Source organism: Sander vitreus, chromosome 12 (assembly GCF_031162955.1).
Source record: "Sander vitreus isolate 19-12246 chromosome 12, sanVit1, whole genome shotgun sequence".
NCBI lineage: Eukaryota > Metazoa > Chordata > Actinopteri > Perciformes > Percidae > Sander > Sander vitreus.
In genome coordinates, this window is record NC_135866.1 from 18,617,071 (window position 1) to 18,634,543 (window position 17,473).

The following is a 17,473-nucleotide window of genomic DNA, read 5'->3' on the forward strand; positions in this document are numbered from 1 at the left end:
CAGTCAAAAGAAGGCGATTCAAGTCGAGCTTCATGTTCAATTTGCAATGCCGATCTGTGACAAGGACCCTAAACAATACACCACATCGCCACTGTTAAAACATTTGTGTATGAAACATCCGAAAGAATACGAGTTATGCATCGCTGTTTACTTCATTAATGTGTTTACTGTGTTAACGGACTGAGGATGTGATTAGGATTAGAGAACCCCAAAAATCTTCCTAGTTTCCAGATTCTTAAATGTGAGAATGTTCGGCTTTTCTCTGCAAATTCGTTATCTTTGGGTTTTGGACTGTTGGTCACATAAAACATGTAATTTTTCTTTATGCGCTAGGAAATTGTGATGGATTATTTCATAATACTCTGTCATTTTAGAGACAAGAAAAATCAATTGAGAAATTAATAGATAATGAAAATAATCAGCAGTTGCAGCCCTATACAGTATCTGCCACCATTCCACTCTCTTTCTCCAATTTGTCCAATACAACCACGAATCTGATTGTATACATGTTTGAAATACACAAAAGACTGTCATTTAAAAAAGGGACAGTGATTTGATCCATAGCATAAATAACACACATAAGGTAATCACACTTATAATGGTTCTCTGGGTTCACCGTTTCTCTGAGGCACTGAACAGAAAGCTAAAAAAACAACTCAACTGGAACAGAAGTTACAGTTTAAAATGCTTTTTTAATTTGCAGAAAGCACTGTTACATGCCTTTTTTCCTTCTGTATAGTCACAACTATGCGATGAGACAAAATTACTGACAAACATGCAGTATGTATAAATGAATATAAAAAACGTAAACAGATACATAAGGTTTACATACTGAGAAAAGATGTACCAAACACAGGCAACAAAGGACAAATTTTAAGGTAAAAATGTTGAACTCTTAAAATTGAAAACCTCATGTTAAAAATACTTCCATCAGTTCTTTGTGGAATAAGATACAAAATTAAGCAAATTTGAACATTAAAGGCAACAATAGAATTTGAACCTACGTTTAAGTGCATTGTGTGATTACAATAAAATATAATTTCATTACAAATAAAACATTGTACATGAACTTAAAGGTTCATTTCAAACGAGAATGATAGATTTATAATTCTTTACAGACAGATGCGGTTGGCAAATATTCTTTGACATAAAAATACACAATTCATGTATTTGTTATTTAAAGGACACTGAACATTCAATGTTGGCATCATATTTGTAGTATTTGCTTGTTTTGAATGCTTGAGAGACCAACCACGGTTGACATTTTGACATGAACATGTAAAATACAATATATTAGTACTTATAACACTTTCATGGTTTATTTTTTACAGGCCTACATTTTTTCCCCACTCTCAATTTGTATGATAAAAACAAATGTTTTCCCCAGTATACACTATGGCACAGATACATTAATATTTACAGATATAATATGTTTTTTTGGCGTCAGACAAAATGGGCCTCTCTGTGTTCAAGCTCCTGCAGCCGCCGAGGTCGCAGTCTTTGGTAGACGGGTTTAGTCTCACTGGGGCTGAGGTCGTCAGGGCTGCTAGGGGGGGGGGACTGTGGGGGCGAAAGGGTAGCCGAGGTCGAGCCCCCGGGGTCAATGGCGCTGTCAGTGGAGTCCTGTGTCTGGAGCCATGTCTGTGGGGGGCTTGTAAGGGCAGGGGACTGGGTAACTACCTGGGCAGGGTTTGTGGGGGTGAGTGATGAGGTGGTGGTGGTGGTGGTGACGGTGCTAACAGTTGTAGTCCAGTTTGGAAGCGTCCTAGCTCTGCTGTTAATGGAAACAGGGGGCTTGTAGAAAGTTCCAGGAGGAGGCTGCAGAGTTCTCGGTGCCCTGAGCGTTAGTGGAAGGTTTGGAGAGCTGCTAGACTTACTAAGCGAATGATCTGTGTCATTTTCCCTTTTAGAAGTCCAGCCAGGCTTGACTGGCACTGTGTAGGGGTTGTTGGAGAATATGGTGCTCACAATACTTGTGGTAGGGACCACAGAGGCAGTGGTTACAGTGACAGGCAACGTTGCCTTCACAGGTTGTACTCCAGAGCTGGCGGATGGCAGGTTGGCCACAATCATAGCAGTCCTAGGTGTAACGTCATAGTGCTTGTACTTCCTGTCCCACGTTCTCCTCTGCATTGACTGCGTGTCAATGAAAGGAGTGATGTAGTAGGTGCTAACCCTTGACGAGCTACTTTGGCGAGCCTTTTCTGGCTCTGGTATCTCCTGTATAGTTTCAGACACGGGGTCCCGCTCAACAGAGCTTACATCAACTTTAGCAGCAGTGTTACAGTAATTCCTCTCGCTGATCTGGGCGGGGGTGGGCAGGCGTTCAAGCGGCATGCTGATCGGTCGAGACACATGTCTGGTGCGCTGGCTGCGTAGCTGGACCTTTGGTGCCACAGCGGTGGTGGAGGGGATGGTGGTGCTGGGACGGCCAAACACTAAGGTTGACCTCTGAACTTCTCCTTCACTAGATGTCTGCATCCCGTTGAGTCTGTCCTGGGCTGAGACCTCTGTCCCTTCTGTTCCTGGCTGGACCTCCTGAACTTCATCCATGATGTGCGAGGACGGGATTATTGAGGAGTAGCTTTTGTACACTTTGGCTCCCTGGAGGGACACGATAAACAATTAGATTACAATCTCTGAATCGCATAATAATCAGTATTCAATTAAGTTAACATTGCTTGAATAATGTAAATGCCAATAATTACATTTCGTATCACAACAATAACATACATATTTCATTTTATATTTCTCAAAACAGTACTCCGATTTAGCCGTGCTAACTCCTATAAACACTGTCGGACTCACGATGGACAGTTTGGAAAAAGAATCAACCTTTATGCAGCACAACCAGAGATGTCACCTTTTTCATTCCATGGATTCATCTTCCTAGTCCAAACCTGGCGCCTACATAACCCTACAATACTACTCGACTTCCAACAGTTCGTTCAGAGATTCAGGTGTGTTATGCTAGTATCAGCTGACATCAACAGATATGAGGAGCGGGCTACAGAGGTCTGGTATCCTCACTTATTTCTAACTCCATGCCCCTGGATTGCTTTTCATTTCATTTAACCTGTAGTCCTCTGCCCCAACCAACGCTGACTCAAGTGACATCACTTGAGGCAATTTATCAGACTTTGTGCGGCTCACTGTGGAGCCACAAAAGGCTGTATAAAACTTTTAAAATAAAACATTTTTCCCACTTGACTGCTCACATTCTGTACAATATGATATGAGAGCAGCATTAATCGCAACCTTAAATCCCTCTTCACCTCTTTGATGTCCATCAGGGAGGTGGAGTGTCTGCTGAGCCGCTGCACCTTCTCTTGAGGGGTGAGTCTGGGGGACGCCTGGCCAGTTGTGGTGATGTCAGAGCCAGACAGAAGTGATGCATCAAAGACTGCTTGGAAGTGTTGCACCAGCAGCTCCACCATAAGGGCCTGGTAGGGGTAGTCTACCAGGGAGGACAGGGACACCTCAGCGTCTGTCTGACGTGGCTTGATCAGTGTGGGGCCAAAGATAATGCCCAGGTTACTCGCAGTCATCTTGTTCTCCTCTGCCTGCTCAGTCACTCTGAGGTAGTAAAGAGTATTGATCAGTTTAAATTTATAAAAGACATATTTAAGGTATTGTTTGAGTATTTTATCTGGGTTGTAAGGGACAGTACATTGACTTAGAATCACAGATAGATTGACATTCTGCAGACCAATATTGTCCCCTTTATAACATTTTAAAATTAGCTGGTCAGTGTTTCCATGGCAAGATGTGAGTAAAGGTTTCACCGAACAAGCTGCTAACAATCCAAAGCACTTTTGTGACATGTGATGATCTTAAAGCATCTGCAATTAGTCTAGCAAATACAATGGAAATCATCAAATGTAAATATTAGAGACCCAAGCAAAGAATCTTCAATCTAAAAATATTAGTGCTGGTGACAGTTTTGAAAACCAGACTATGAATAGAGCATGAGTTTTAAGCATTTTGTAATACTTCCTCTGTGCTAAAAGGAAGTCTCTGTTTCCCTTTGTGTGTTATGAAAAAGTTTGTGCATCAGTACATTTGTGCAGAGAGCGACAGACAGAAATCCTTACAATGGACTAGCTCCGGGTGTTTGTTTAGAGCCCTTACCTGTTTAGGTGTGCTATAAGGAAGCGCAGAGTCCTGTAGTTGGTAGTAGGCAGTTGGTGGAGAAGGTCTCGGATCTTGAAAATGACTCTGTTGAGCTGGATGCTTGTCCCACCTTTCTCTACTGCATGGGTGCTCTGAGGTTTATCAGCCTCCTCCGCAGTCACTCTTTGGCACTCTTTGGCCAAGCCGATAATGTCGTTGTAGTATCGATACAGGATCAATGGCTCTGGTAACTGTACACAGAAGGGAAACCGTGATGTGTTTTGTGTTCTTAGCAGTGGGAACTGTTGTGTTAAGAAACCATCAGTGAATGTATAATTAATAAAATGATTGTTTCAAAGTACAAATGTAAGAGTAAAAGCCAAAAGGTCAACAGCTACATCCCAAGTTTAAGCAGCATCTTTGACCAACTGCTTTGTTAAAATAACCCATTTTTTTAAAAAAGAATGTAACTTGTGCAATGCTACATACCACAATATGTAATGATTTGCCCACTAATTTTAAACAGCCGTTTAACTGTTCAGTAAAAATGTAAGACCCACCTGTCTCAGGTAGAGTTTAAGGACATTGCTGATGTCATGAGGTGAAAGATCAGACAGCTCAACCAAGTCCTTCCCGTTTTCAAACGCCTGACAGAGCTTCTCGACGCGGGATTTCGCACCATTCACTCTATAAATCCCCTGCGAAGCATAAACAGGTACACAGATTGGTACATTTTTACTATAACGGATAATCCTGACATATCCAGGTAAGATAATAAAATATCTTCAACGTGTATGGCTTGAAAAAGCACTTCAATCCAAGATATCAAGAGATAAACATAAACAAATACACTGTGTAAGTTTACCTTGATATTAAGGGCTCGCCCCTCAATCTCAGACGTGCATTTTTTGATGATAAAAGGGATACCATCTGGGCTGTTCTTTGCTGCTTGGGTAAAGTCAATACCAAACAGTTGTAGTCTACCTTGCAGCTTTTTATGGCCACATTGGATAGCAAGCGTCTCCAGACACTTTTTATGGCAGGCCAGGGAGCACTGGCAAAGAAAAGGAGACATGAACAGATGAAGTGGCTGATTGATAATTACTTTTAAAAAATTAGATTAAACAAATTCTTACAAAAACAACATTTATCATTTAATCAGTTTTTGGTCTTTGCGCCATGTTTTTTTCTTGAAATACAAGTCGACTGCCAACTGGCAACACATAGTGGCTATGTCTTCTTACATTTACCATCTCTACTACATACTTCTTTAAGGTAGTTAAATGGTTATTTGAAATTGCTGCAATGTTCGAGATGCTTGGGCTGATATAAAATTAACCAGCTTATGCATCATGAACAAGATGAATGTCCTGCCAATCTATTCGGCATATCAACACACAACACCATTATCATTTGCCTAGCTTAAGAAAGAGAATATGTACTGTACCTCCTCACACTCAGCTCCGTGGAAAACCACCAAACTATCACACTCTCTGCACTTAGATGGGGCTCGTAGTTTTCTCAGTTTATGGGTTTGAGCAGCTTTGGACATCTGAGCATTTCGGAAGGGACCCGGAGAGCTGGCTGTCTCGGTCACCATCTCTGCCAGACCTGAAAATCAGAGGCACTGATGAGGGAACTTACTAGACAGGTGACTAAAACTGAACCTCTGTGAGGACAATTAGAGAAGTGACAGGTCTTGTTGATGTCACGTCACTAAACGGTAGCTTGGAGTAGTTTTCATTTCCTGGTTGTTAACACATTAATTCATAGCCCAATTCAGAAACTGTAGAAGTGTGAAAAAAAGTCACAACAGAAAAGATCAAATAAAGATATGATAATTGGGATAAAATAAACATGGGCACTTAATCACACGATGAAATAACAGAATACCTTTAGGCATATACAATTACTTTAACTCATATTCTGCTATAAAAATACAGGGAGCTGATATTTTATGCATAATTGTACTTCCTTATGCACACAATTGCATATCAATTCACAAAATCAAAAAACAAAGTTAAATAAAATTGGTTGAATAGAAGAACTGGTTTTCTGCTTTCTCCACATAGATACAGGAAGTGTAAGCTGAGTGGCTGTGACTGCGGATACACGCCCAAAATTGGTATACACATTAGCATGCATCTGCCTGAGGAGAAAGGGACACACAGACACAGTCGTAAAGACACACAGACACAGTCGTAAAGACACACAGACACACACACACACACACACACACACACCATTGTCTGATGGTGATGGTGGCTCTCTCTCATCCAGGTCATCGGCAGAAGACATGGTCCCAGTGGAGGGAGTCCTCGGCAGCCGTCGTTTGAAGTCACCTGCACACACATATATATATATATATATATATATATAAAAGTCATGACTTTCTACATAACAATGTTCAGTGACTAATTGTAACTGTAAAGTTTTATCACAGATTGGTAGAAGGACCATTTCCCAGTGCACTGCTGAGAACAGATAAGCTATAGTGCTATACATCAGTACATTTAGTGTTGAATAAGTCATAGCTTTGCACAGTGTGGCAAGTAGTTTCAGCTGCAGAGGGAAGTGCACTAAGTGATGAGTAGTGCGTGGGTCTGGTGTGCAATGAGGAACTTGCACTAAAAAGATTATAATAAGAAGAAATACATTATGAGCGCCTTCATCCTACTTTAGCTTTGTGATTTGAATACAGAACCTAAGCTAATTTCTCTTTTCTGTTTTTATCTTCTTACTGTCTTTATCATCTTACTTAAAATATGTTTTTATCATCTTTTAAGTGGGATGATTTGGGTGTTTTTCCAATATGATTTTGTGAGCTTCATCTGCACAAATGTCCATTTGCATGTGCAAATTAGACTCAAGATCATTTATAAATAAATAAAAAGTTTAATGGAAAATCCTCTTACCTGGACTGGCGGTGGGGGAGTCCATGGACCTCGACTCGCTGCTGCCTCCCGCACTCTCCGAGTCACTGCACATCCCGCTCTGGCTCCCCTGACTACTGGAGGCCCAGGCTCTCAGCGTGACCTGGCTTCTCAGCGCTGCAAGAAAACATACAGACCACCAGTCACACACAGACAGAATAACAAAGAAATACAGATGAATGGCAGCTTCCTGTTTAGTGATATTTTTAGCGTCAGTTTCAGTTATTTTCAGAGAGACAGATATTATAGACTCATGACGAGTAAGAAGCACACAACTGTTTTGATTTTAGTCCTGGTGCATTTCCATGACTCAGAACAAGTCCCTGAAAGGCTCATAGAAAAATACATTGTTTGGCTTGTGATCACTTGAATTCACAATAGTGCCCTTTATAACTGAGTGAGCACCTTGTATGTCCGTACTGCTGCTGCTGGACCTCGGCTCGCTGATCTTTGCAGCCCGGTGTAGGGGACTCTCCGCTTCGTCTCCACTCAGCACATCACCGGAGGTGATTGATGCCTGCGACAGGTTGCCATGGGAGGAATGAGTGCTGCCCACTGACCTTTTGTTGAACACAAACCTGGGGAAATAAAGTCAGTGTTTAAGGTTACGTGTGAAGACTTTACCATTAAGAAAGATTTATTTTGTCCCAAAGCTCAGTATTGTTGTATTACACAGTGTGTATTTGAAAAGATTGTAGATCAACACCAGTGACTCAACCATTACTTCTCCAGGCACTGAGACTTTGGGCATTCATTTTCTGGCACGTTATCTGTTTAACACCCACCACCAAGAAACCATGCATTTTTAACTACTTGGAGCAGAGTGGTATAAATAAAACAAGCGTGTTCTTTAGTGCATTATATTATCTCTTTACTACACACACCTGTAGGACCCAGCTGTATTTAGCAAGCCATTTTATTTCATTGGAGAAAACGTGCCTTGTATGAGGGCGTACATTTTTGTATATTACAGGCTGACCTAAGCTGTCTGGAGACCCGAGGTTTTTCTAATTTCATAATTGCTAACAGATGTTTATAAAAGTCAAGACGTCAACAATTATTTGTCATGAGAAACTTCAAAGAATTTCCAGAAATGAAAGTTGCGCATGGGCATAACTAAGACCGAAAGAAAGGATCAGGAACAGAAACTGAAATTAACCCAGCCAGAAGACCACTGCAACATATAATGCCACGTCAAACACTTCGGTGGCTTCACATTAGTGGAAGTACAAACTTGTCTCAAGCACTAAACTGACATGCTAAGCAACAAAGGCATTTTTTTTCAATCATTGTCAACACTTGACGTGATTTAAGCTTTACTGTACCTTATAGAGCTACATCATCATTATTCCTACTATTAACTTGGTACTAACAAAGTGAAGCATTGTTTACTTTCTTAGTGGTAACGAGGGTGTATGTGTGGGGGAAGCTGATTCTGACACTGCTTTGACACTAAGTAGATTTTTTGGGACAGCTCTAACCCAGAGCCAAACTCTCACGCTCACAATCTCCCCTGCTGCATTCAGCCTGCGCCACAGATATTTCCTGAGGAAGGGCAACAAATTCAACGTGCATTCTGTCTCTCCTTGCCTCTCTCTCTCTCTGACTCACTGGTACCTTTGCTGATCTAGGCTATGAAGAACTTCGGAATAGGAAGGAGTTACTTAAAGATATTTTGTAATACTCTCTAAAGCTGAAGTTCAATCGAAAACAACCTTTAATCCTGAAACTTTAACCTCAGCTGGACTTATTTAACATTGACTGTTTCATATTATAGCCAAATGTGCAACAACCTGCCCTGTGATGGCCCGGTGACTGTGTTTAAACTACAAGTACATAGGATAAATGTATATTATATATAATAAAACATAGGAGTGTAGCATGCAGATTTCATAAGCTAATCACTGAAAATACTTGCACAAAAGTGAGTAAGAAGTCTGACTTTATAGGGGCCGATGTCCTGTTTTGCAAAAATTAATAAAGCCAAACAAACAAACACTTTCATCAACATTATTCCTGAATACAGAGACCATTCCTAGTGTCTTATTGTATATATACACATTCCTTGATACCTGGTATTGTCAGAGGAGGTGGAGTCTAAGTGCATACGCTCTTTAGGCAGATTTTTGGGCAGGTTCCGGACGAACTCAGCGTAGCATTCACCCGGTTCGTACAACTTGGCACTCTCACTCAGTGCCTGGTAGTGGGCAGGGAGCGATACAGTCTGCGCCTGCTGCATCTGAAACCAGTTTACTGTCACCTAAAGAGTGACAGATTATTTAATAAAAGATGAATCATCGGTTTTCTCAATTCTGTGGACACAATTTGACCACTCCAATCAAAACAATACGTACAGTGTATGTCAAATGGCTTGGTTTGGTTTTGTCAGCCTATAACTTAGTTAAACCAAGCACATTTTTTTTAACTTGACTTTCTATGCAATCTTAAAATTCATGTAATTAAAAACATAATTGTAGCCCAAAAGAAGCACAGCACGTAGTACAAGTAGCACATGAGGCTACCAGCCTGACATCAATCATTTTTGATCATATAAATTAAGTACGTATATTCTAATTCATTATGGAAGATTTTGAGTAATCAAAAAATCAGCAATTTGTGTTTCTTAACCGATTCTGATTTTAAATATAGGGCTGCTGTATATCATGTTAACAAACCATTTAAAACATAAATTTGGTGATGTTGTTTAGTGTTAGTCCTTGTATCAAAATATCTTAATTAAATTGAAATTGAAGTTTTAATGTTGTCTTTACATTTTTGGTTGTGGGGCTACTAATTTGTTTACAATTTATAATGCATTGTACATATAAAATATTTATGTAAAAAAAAAAAACTAAGGCAAGGCAGCTTTATTTATATAGCCATTTCAGCAACAAGGCAATTCAAAGTGCTTTGCATAATAACTAAATGTTATTGAACAATCCAGTTTCCTGGCTTGTTAGCTGACTGCTAATATCCTAATAATGTACTGTCCACTCACAGCTTTAAGTGTGAGGTCACACTGGAAGACCATCTCTCGGATCTGTGTGAGGATGGTGCTCTTGACGTTGGTCAGATCCATCCTCCTGACGCCTGCGTCAGCCATACAGCTCTGGTACTGGTCCTGGGCCTCCTCCGCCTGACCACAACAATGGATACAGAGAATGGTATGAGCATGTGTATGAAATGATAAGTACAGTAAGCGTGCAGGAATTCAACTACAATGCACTGCTGCAAAGACAGATTTGGACAACTAATGGTTTTAGAGACACATGCCAATATAAATTGCCCAGGTGTGGTAAACCGCACCTATCAGGTGCTCTGAGTAGGCTGAACAATGTTTAGGAATCATTATAAGATGCTATTTATCATACCAATTATTTCCCCCTAACTTCTCCCCTGCCTACCTTCTGCAGAGCCTCTTCCTCCAGCTTTCTCTTCTTCTCAAGCTGTTTGTTAGCAGCATTAGACTGCTCCTCCTGGGAGCGGTTGGTAGATGAGTGGGCTTTCTGGTACTCCTCTCTCCTCTGGGCCTTCAGCACTCGTGCCTTACGCAAGGTTGCATCCGCCTCTTGCTGCCAAAACCACACAAGATGAACCACAAAAGCCCATGTGATTAAAATGTGACATAGGTGTGCAGAGGGTTGGTATAAATATAATCGGGCATGCCTTTGTGGTTGATTAGTCTTGCATGTGTGTGAAACAGACAGTGCCAAGAGAGCAAAACTGAAAAAAAACTTGTTTGTTATTACCATCCAAAAAGCATATTCTTATATATCACTGATGATGAAAATTTAAAATCTATTTTGTGCTTTTGCCGAATTGTATTCCATGAATTTAGCTACACTGACATTTACGTATCTGACAATCTCCTGGCTGGCTGACAACATTGTAACTATATGTACTGTGGATTGCTGCTTTGTCTGTAATGCACAAAGGAAGACAGGTTGCATTTTTCTTGAGTGTGTGTTGAAACAGGAACTCATTAGGTACCATTTTCTTTTGCTCCCTCTGCCACTGCTCCTTGATGTCTTTCCTCAACTTGTCAAGTTCATTTTTACGGGCCAGAAGAGGCTGAAAAAAGATGGAGGTTTAACAATTACACTGAGATACACAATTTTAAAAGTTTTTACTACTGACTAGAGCATCACAGGAAGGTTTTCTGACTTAAAGTGCGAGAAGTCTTGGGCTAGAGAATATTGCGATAACAAGAATTACAAATAAAGATAACAAATTGAAGAAATTACTGACTTGAATGTGTCATTGTGTTAAAAATTGGGCCTTGTTGTACTTTAAGAGTGCTACATTTTGCACAGGAGGCACAGTCCTGCAGTCTTTTTTCCCCAGTCAGAGTATTTCACTATAGGTCTGTTATTTATGTGCACTCTAAATGTGTCTTCATCATGCCTCTGCTCCATGAGACATGTCAGCGCCTGTGAAATGCTGACATGAATCCAAGATCATTATTTTTCCTTGTCAGAAACCAACTGGTTTAAAGTCAGATAAGGTAACAGACGCAAGTGCCCTATGTGGACTACAGTCTACTTCTTCTTGTCACTCTTACCTGTATGAATTTATTGGTCTGAAGAGCCAGTGCAGTTTGAATAAATAGCTGTTTGTATTCAATGTCGTTCTTGAATGTTGAAACGTAGATATCACTGAATGGCATGTAGTCCTTAGAAAAATGAAGAAATAAATGACGGAAAAACTATTACATTAGAGTATTTATTTTAAGACATGAGGTTAACAATTCTATATGAATTACACACTATAAATACATTAATTAATATAAAAATGCTTTTCTGTTACCTGTTGACTGGCCAGTGTCTTAGCAGACTCCGCCATTTTGGCATAACTTTTGGCATACTCAATATCTGAAAGACAAATAGTTATACAAAACGATGAGGAATTATTCATGTCTGTAATCACTGTCAAAGAATGATTGGGTATTTTTGGGGATAAAAACATGTGCTGTGTATTTCAACTAAATACATATGTAATTCTGGTCCAAAACAAACATAACACAACCTCAATTAACAGTCAAAAGGCTTTTAATGACTCAGGGGTCTTTTTGCAAAACGTTGCTTCAGTCCTGGGTCCAATACAAGTTACAGATATGAATGAATGAATGAATTTTTTTTATTGGTCGTAACCAAAGGGTAGGGTCAGAAGCTTCAGCTTATACAAGGCCCCCCCTTGTCACATTTTTAAAATAACAAACTCATTTTCAAGGAAATAAAATCGACATCTCTCAATCATAACTCTCTTTGTCTTTTTTAAACTGCACTCTAATACAAGATGGGGTACATTTTTTGCAGAAAATTTCAGTTCAGAAGTTATCAATCATCACATCCTTTCCCTACATCTAGTATAATGTCCCGAAGCAGTAACCCTCTGTTTTGCAACCCAGTGCACTGTCAATAGTCTCAATGGCTCACCCATAGCCAGTCGTTTATCCATCCAGGCCAGAAGGTCTTTGATATACTTGGACCAGGTCTTGGCGTAGAGCAGAGCAGACTCCACCCCGCTTTCATTCTTTAGCAGGGTCAAGTCAACTTCTTCCTCCCGTGCCAACGCCACCTCTGGGCCTGGAGAGACAGCAGAGGAGACACACACATCAAAACAAAGTAGAATCACATAGTATCAAGAAAATGACAAAGTGTTGGATTGCTGTGTCTCAGTTCTGCTATCCCAACAGACGAGTGTGGGGGGGGTAAATGAAAAAACACATTTAGGTTAACGTTGACAGTGTAGGAGGATGTGACAGTGCCAGGCATCTTATCAAATAGTCCAACATCATGATTTTCGTTTTATTGGTTACACTGTGGTGCACCTCTCCAAAGCCACAAACCCCATGCGTTTCCCATCCCACATGGAACTACTCCTAAACAGGCAAGGAATGCCAGATATGTGGACAGAGAGAGGAAAACGAGCAGCTAGTTTAAAAAAAAAGCAGCAGAAATAACAGGGGTGGAAGCAGAGGCTTAGGGCGGGTCTACCTCAGGCATTCAAGTCGAAATTTGAGTCTGGGGCTTAAATCACTCAGCTTACTCACAAGCTGACACTATGGACTGCCCTGGGCTAAAAAGCAACCGTTAAATGCCTTGTAGAGCAGACATTAATACCTATTACAATTCAGGATTCATTTATTTTGCACCCACGTTGCTCAGAGGTATATGACCGAATGTGAATAACACTTACCCACTAGGTCACTTTTCTCTGAAACATATTCCTCAGGAACCACAGAGACATTGTCAAAAGACTGTGAAAAAGACATTTCAGATTATAAGGATGCATGCAATCAAAGTTAGACATCAGAAGCAGCTGGGTTTTCAACACCCCAATTAAGTACAGAAAGTCTTTATGTTTTTTTTTTTTTTTTAAATGGAGCCGTAGTAAAATTACTGCTTTAAGTGCACCCTTTTGAAAACTGTCATGTTTGAAAACAAAGCTTTGATAAAAAAATTAAAAAAAAACTGGAAAAAGAAAGATGGTGTCTCACCCTGCTTCTCCTGGTCTGGGGGATCCCCAACCCTGAGCCGCTGTCCACATCTCCCATAAGGAAGTCAGAAACTCTGAGGGGAAGATGTGTAGATGTATGTCAAAATTACAGTTTGACATGGTCAAAATTGCAATCTATTCAGCTTTGAGAAATGCAACTGCAAAGTATGTTGGTAACTCAAAAAGCAAAACAAAAAGAAGATCTACAATTCAAAAACATAGGACAATTAATTCAAGATTTAAGATTAAAGATTGACTGAAGTCAGCTCTGCTTTTCTTACACACAAAAAGTAATACAAATCTAGTGGTGTTGAAAAGGTATACAAACATTGTACTCACACATTGCCGAATGTGAATGCCAAAGTGTCAATGGATGTGTGTATCTCGCCAAATATAGCTTTTGTGTTTTCTGGGTTCACTTCCTTGAAGTTAAGGCCTGTGGAGAGAGATAAAATACACAAGAACATAGCCAAAATTAAATTATATTACAGACGGGCGACCGGATAGCTCAGCTGGTAAAGCGGGCACCCTTATATAGAGGTTTACTCCTCGACGCAGCGGGCCCGGGTTCGACTCCGACCTGCGGCCCTTTGCTGCATGTCATTCCCCCCTCTCTCTCCCCTTTCATTTCTTCAGCTGTCTGTCAAAAATAAAGGCTGAAAATGCCAACAACAAAAAAAAAAAGATAAAAATAAAAAAATATATATATTGTATTACAGACCAGCTTATCTTAACTCAATCATTCAACAAATGTATTAACACATCTAAGCCTGTATTTGCTGGATGATGAGGTCCCACCAATATAATTAACTCATGGACAAAAGACCAAAATGGATTAAAAACCATGCATGTCATTTGCTTCAATGCATTGTTTTTTTTTCTTCTTTTCTTTCTACAAGAATAGAGCTGAGTAATAGAGCCCATAGTTAACTGTGTGGGGGAGTGGTTTAATCGCCTCTACAAGATGTTTCAAGTAAATGTTGACATTCTCCTCGACGACACACAAAAAGCCCCTGAGCGGTTACACAGGATCAAGAGTTTTAAAAACACTATGAAAACCACAACTGTGTACAGATCATGTCTTCCAACCGAATGAGTAATGCCTTCTTCTGTACAGCTTCAAGGATCTTCAAGGATGTTTTGTAAGATTAAAAAAAAAATCCCAAATTTTCTTCCCTTTGTTCCAGTGTGTTATAATCCGTAGGCCATCTTCCATGTTGATCATGCACAAAAAAAGCAATCAATCATACACATTCTGTACTTTGAGATCTATTGACAGCAAGACGTCCACCTATTTCAGAACCGTAAGGCCATCCAAGCATGACAAATCTTTGAGAATGTGTGCACAGAGCTTTCCTTGTCAGGGAACGGTTTACTTAGCAAGAAGACATTTGCAGAGAGCAATCAGAGGAACCAAAGACACAGTGAAATCCGACTAAGCGGAGTACTTCCTGTCTGCCCGCAACAGGAAACACTCACACAGCTTGAGTTCTGTGACATCAGTTCTGAAACAAAACTTTGACAAAACTTACCTTTTTTTCTCTGTTAAACTCGCATCATTGCCTAGTAACTGGGGCCAGAAAAAAAAGCTCTAAATAGTTCCAGTTTCCAGTCTGCTTTCTAGCTTTTGTGCTTCCATTTTCTCTTCATGAGACCAAATTCAATCCATGTCAGTGGTGGTTGGGTAATTGTAACTTTCCAACCTATGACGAAGCATAAAAAGGTCATGGCATCCTGGGATGGAGAAGCAACCCCACAATCCAGGGAGACTCAAAAGGGGGAGACGGCGAGGTGCAAGCCTCCCTGCCGTGCACCTCCCTGGCCCTGAATGCTAGCGTACAACTCTGCGCTGACTTCTTCCTCAGGACATCCTGTGGGTCTCATAACAATGATTCCAGAGCTCTGCCCCCTTGTCACGATTGAAATATGGAAACTGCATCATTCAAGTACAGGGGCCATTGTTTTGTCACAGTTGAGCCGTAACTGGGACAATTAGCCCCTAAAAAATGTCTTTAGTGAGTTAAAAGCATGTCTGATAATTTTCTGATAGTTCTGGCTTGACATAACTTGATTTATCTGGTGGGATAGGACATTAAATATACTAAAATAGAATTACTAAAAAGACAATAACCCAAGAAAAGAGTGTCTATTATGAACATGCTTTTCTTAGATTAAATAAATCTAAAATAGGTTCATCTGCATAGAGAAAGAAAAGTGCCTGTGGCATACAAGACTGCCCTGCAGTTCCTCAGTAGGAGGAGAGGAAAAGTAACACTCTCAAAATGTGACCAGGGAAAGAAACCTAGTCTGGGTCTGGTTTGAACCAATGTCTTTGAAATGATCATATCTTTGATGACATAAACAAGAGAGAGGAAGTACGGGCAATATAACAATAGCTGTCTCTGTCTAACATGAAATCGTATCATACAGCTGAGTGGAGCTGAACATGTTCTCTACATTTTCTGGTTAATTTAAAAGAGTGGGGGAAAAAAAAAAAAACAATAGTAGGAGAATAGTTTGAGTGGATACCTGGCATTTCAGACTAGTTCGACAACCATGTGTTTGGAGACGGCGGGAGGAGGACTTCTTTCCGGTAAACTCTGGCAGCTGTCCAAATGCCCCAGGTGTCATGAACATCAAAGAACAACATGAGTGAGGAGACGACACACTCTGAAGGCACGGAGACGCACAAGGCCTGTTATCATCCAAACCTTTGAGTCCTCATCTCTGATGTCTCACTGATTCATTCCTCTTTCAGCCTCTTCCTTTTCAATCCTCCACTGACTGCGTATTGAGTTACCTACTGGCCATTAGGGACGGTCCAGCCGGGGTGTGCGTTGGCACCCCTTATTGGACAGGCACATTTCCAAGTTTCCACTTGTCAACTAGATATGCAACTACTGTATTTACGGCAAGATTCAATAACAGGGCTTTCCTTATTAAATAGCAACGATGGCACGCTGCTCTGCCATACTGACTGTACAGTATCACCATCATTCTAAGAGTGTTACCCGGATCTTCCACCGGGTGTGGCTGTTTTTGTTCCAAAACATGGTTTTCTTAAATAAAATATATCTACAAATAGGTTTATCTGCACAGAAACAGACAAATACACTCTGTCAGCTTCAGGCATCTTCCCTAGGCAAAGGAGGACAGAGTGCAGGGAAAGAATTTCAATAAGTTACGAAGGTTGACACTTTTATTGCAGTGTCCTGCAGTTTTTGTTCTGGTGTATTGGATTGGTGCATCACTATTTGTACCGTCAAAAAGTAATTTTATAGTACTAGGAACATTTTGGAATTTTAGGAAACCCCTTTAGTATACCACTGGGGTTTTACTGGGCTTTGTAGAAACTGTCGTCTTCAAACTCGTTTTATGAATGCATATAATTGATAGAAACCTTCAGTTATTAGTAAGAATCTGCGTGTTACCATGGTGTCATTTTCCAATCCGTCACTGTCTGTCCTGTTATTAAAGTTAGTCTAAAAAATGCCAATAATTCCTTTGGCTGATCCATGACTGGATCTCTTTTGTTTCCGCTTTGCATTCTAAACATTGTCAAAGCACTACTCCATGGACTACAAATGCAGACATGCATTCTTAAGGAGTAGGTGACAACTCAGATATCGAGATAGGGCAGGTGAGCTGTCAGACAACTACACACCTCATGAAATGGGGAAAAGAATGAAGACGCGTGGATGTGCTTGAATAACCAGCAGACTGCCAAGGGGCCTCTACAGTCGCTGACATATGGAATGCAAATTACAGTCATGTAGAGATTCTTGTGTGCAAGTCAAATGAAGAAATACTCTTGCAGTGGATCACACATTTCTAGCAGATCTCATTAGTCCTTTTGTTTGTATTCATTCAGGTGACCTTTTAGAAACAAATCTCTAAGTCAACTCTAAACAAGAACAGAGCAATGAAAT

The 17,473-nt window shown here is 40.4% G+C and overlaps 1 protein-coding gene across 2 annotated transcripts in view; it reads right to left on the minus strand.

The window, feature by feature from the left end:
• Positions 1–672: 672 nt before the first annotated feature.
• Positions 673–17,473, minus strand: part of LOC144526668 (rho GTPase-activating protein 29-like) — a 29,501-nt gene continuing 12,700 nt past the window's right edge. Inside the window, exons 1-20 of one of the 2 annotated variants that reach the window (XM_078264282.1) lie at positions 15,077–15,379; positions 13,884–13,980; positions 13,546–13,618; positions 13,245–13,305; positions 12,482–12,631; positions 11,853–11,917; positions 11,608–11,718; positions 11,037–11,117; positions 10,451–10,618; positions 10,045–10,182; positions 9,119–9,306; positions 7,452–7,624; positions 7,029–7,163; positions 6,357–6,455; positions 5,561–5,724; positions 4,979–5,167; positions 4,674–4,811; positions 4,132–4,364; positions 3,276–3,576; positions 673–2,604 (exon numbers count right to left, since the gene is read on the minus strand). In XM_078264282.1, the coding sequence (XP_078120408.1) occupies positions 1,444–2,604; positions 3,276–3,576; positions 4,132–4,364; positions 4,674–4,811; positions 4,979–5,167; positions 5,561–5,724; positions 6,357–6,455; positions 7,029–7,163; positions 7,452–7,624; positions 9,119–9,306; positions 10,045–10,182; positions 10,451–10,618; positions 11,037–11,117; positions 11,608–11,718; positions 11,853–11,917; positions 12,482–12,631; positions 13,245–13,305; positions 13,546–13,602 (3,612 nt within the window). In that variant the 5' untranslated portion in view covers positions 13,603–13,618; positions 13,884–13,980; positions 15,077–15,379 and the 3' untranslated portion in view covers positions 673–1,443. Of the gene's footprint in view, positions 2,605–3,275; positions 3,577–4,131; positions 4,365–4,673; positions 4,812–4,978; positions 5,168–5,560; positions 5,725–6,356; positions 6,456–7,028; positions 7,164–7,451; positions 7,625–9,118; positions 9,307–10,044; positions 10,183–10,450; positions 10,619–11,036; positions 11,118–11,607; positions 11,719–11,852; positions 11,918–12,481; positions 12,632–13,244; positions 13,306–13,545; positions 13,619–13,883; positions 13,981–15,076; positions 15,380–17,473 lie in introns of those variants that run through there. The other variant, XM_078264281.1, reaches the window with a different exon arrangement.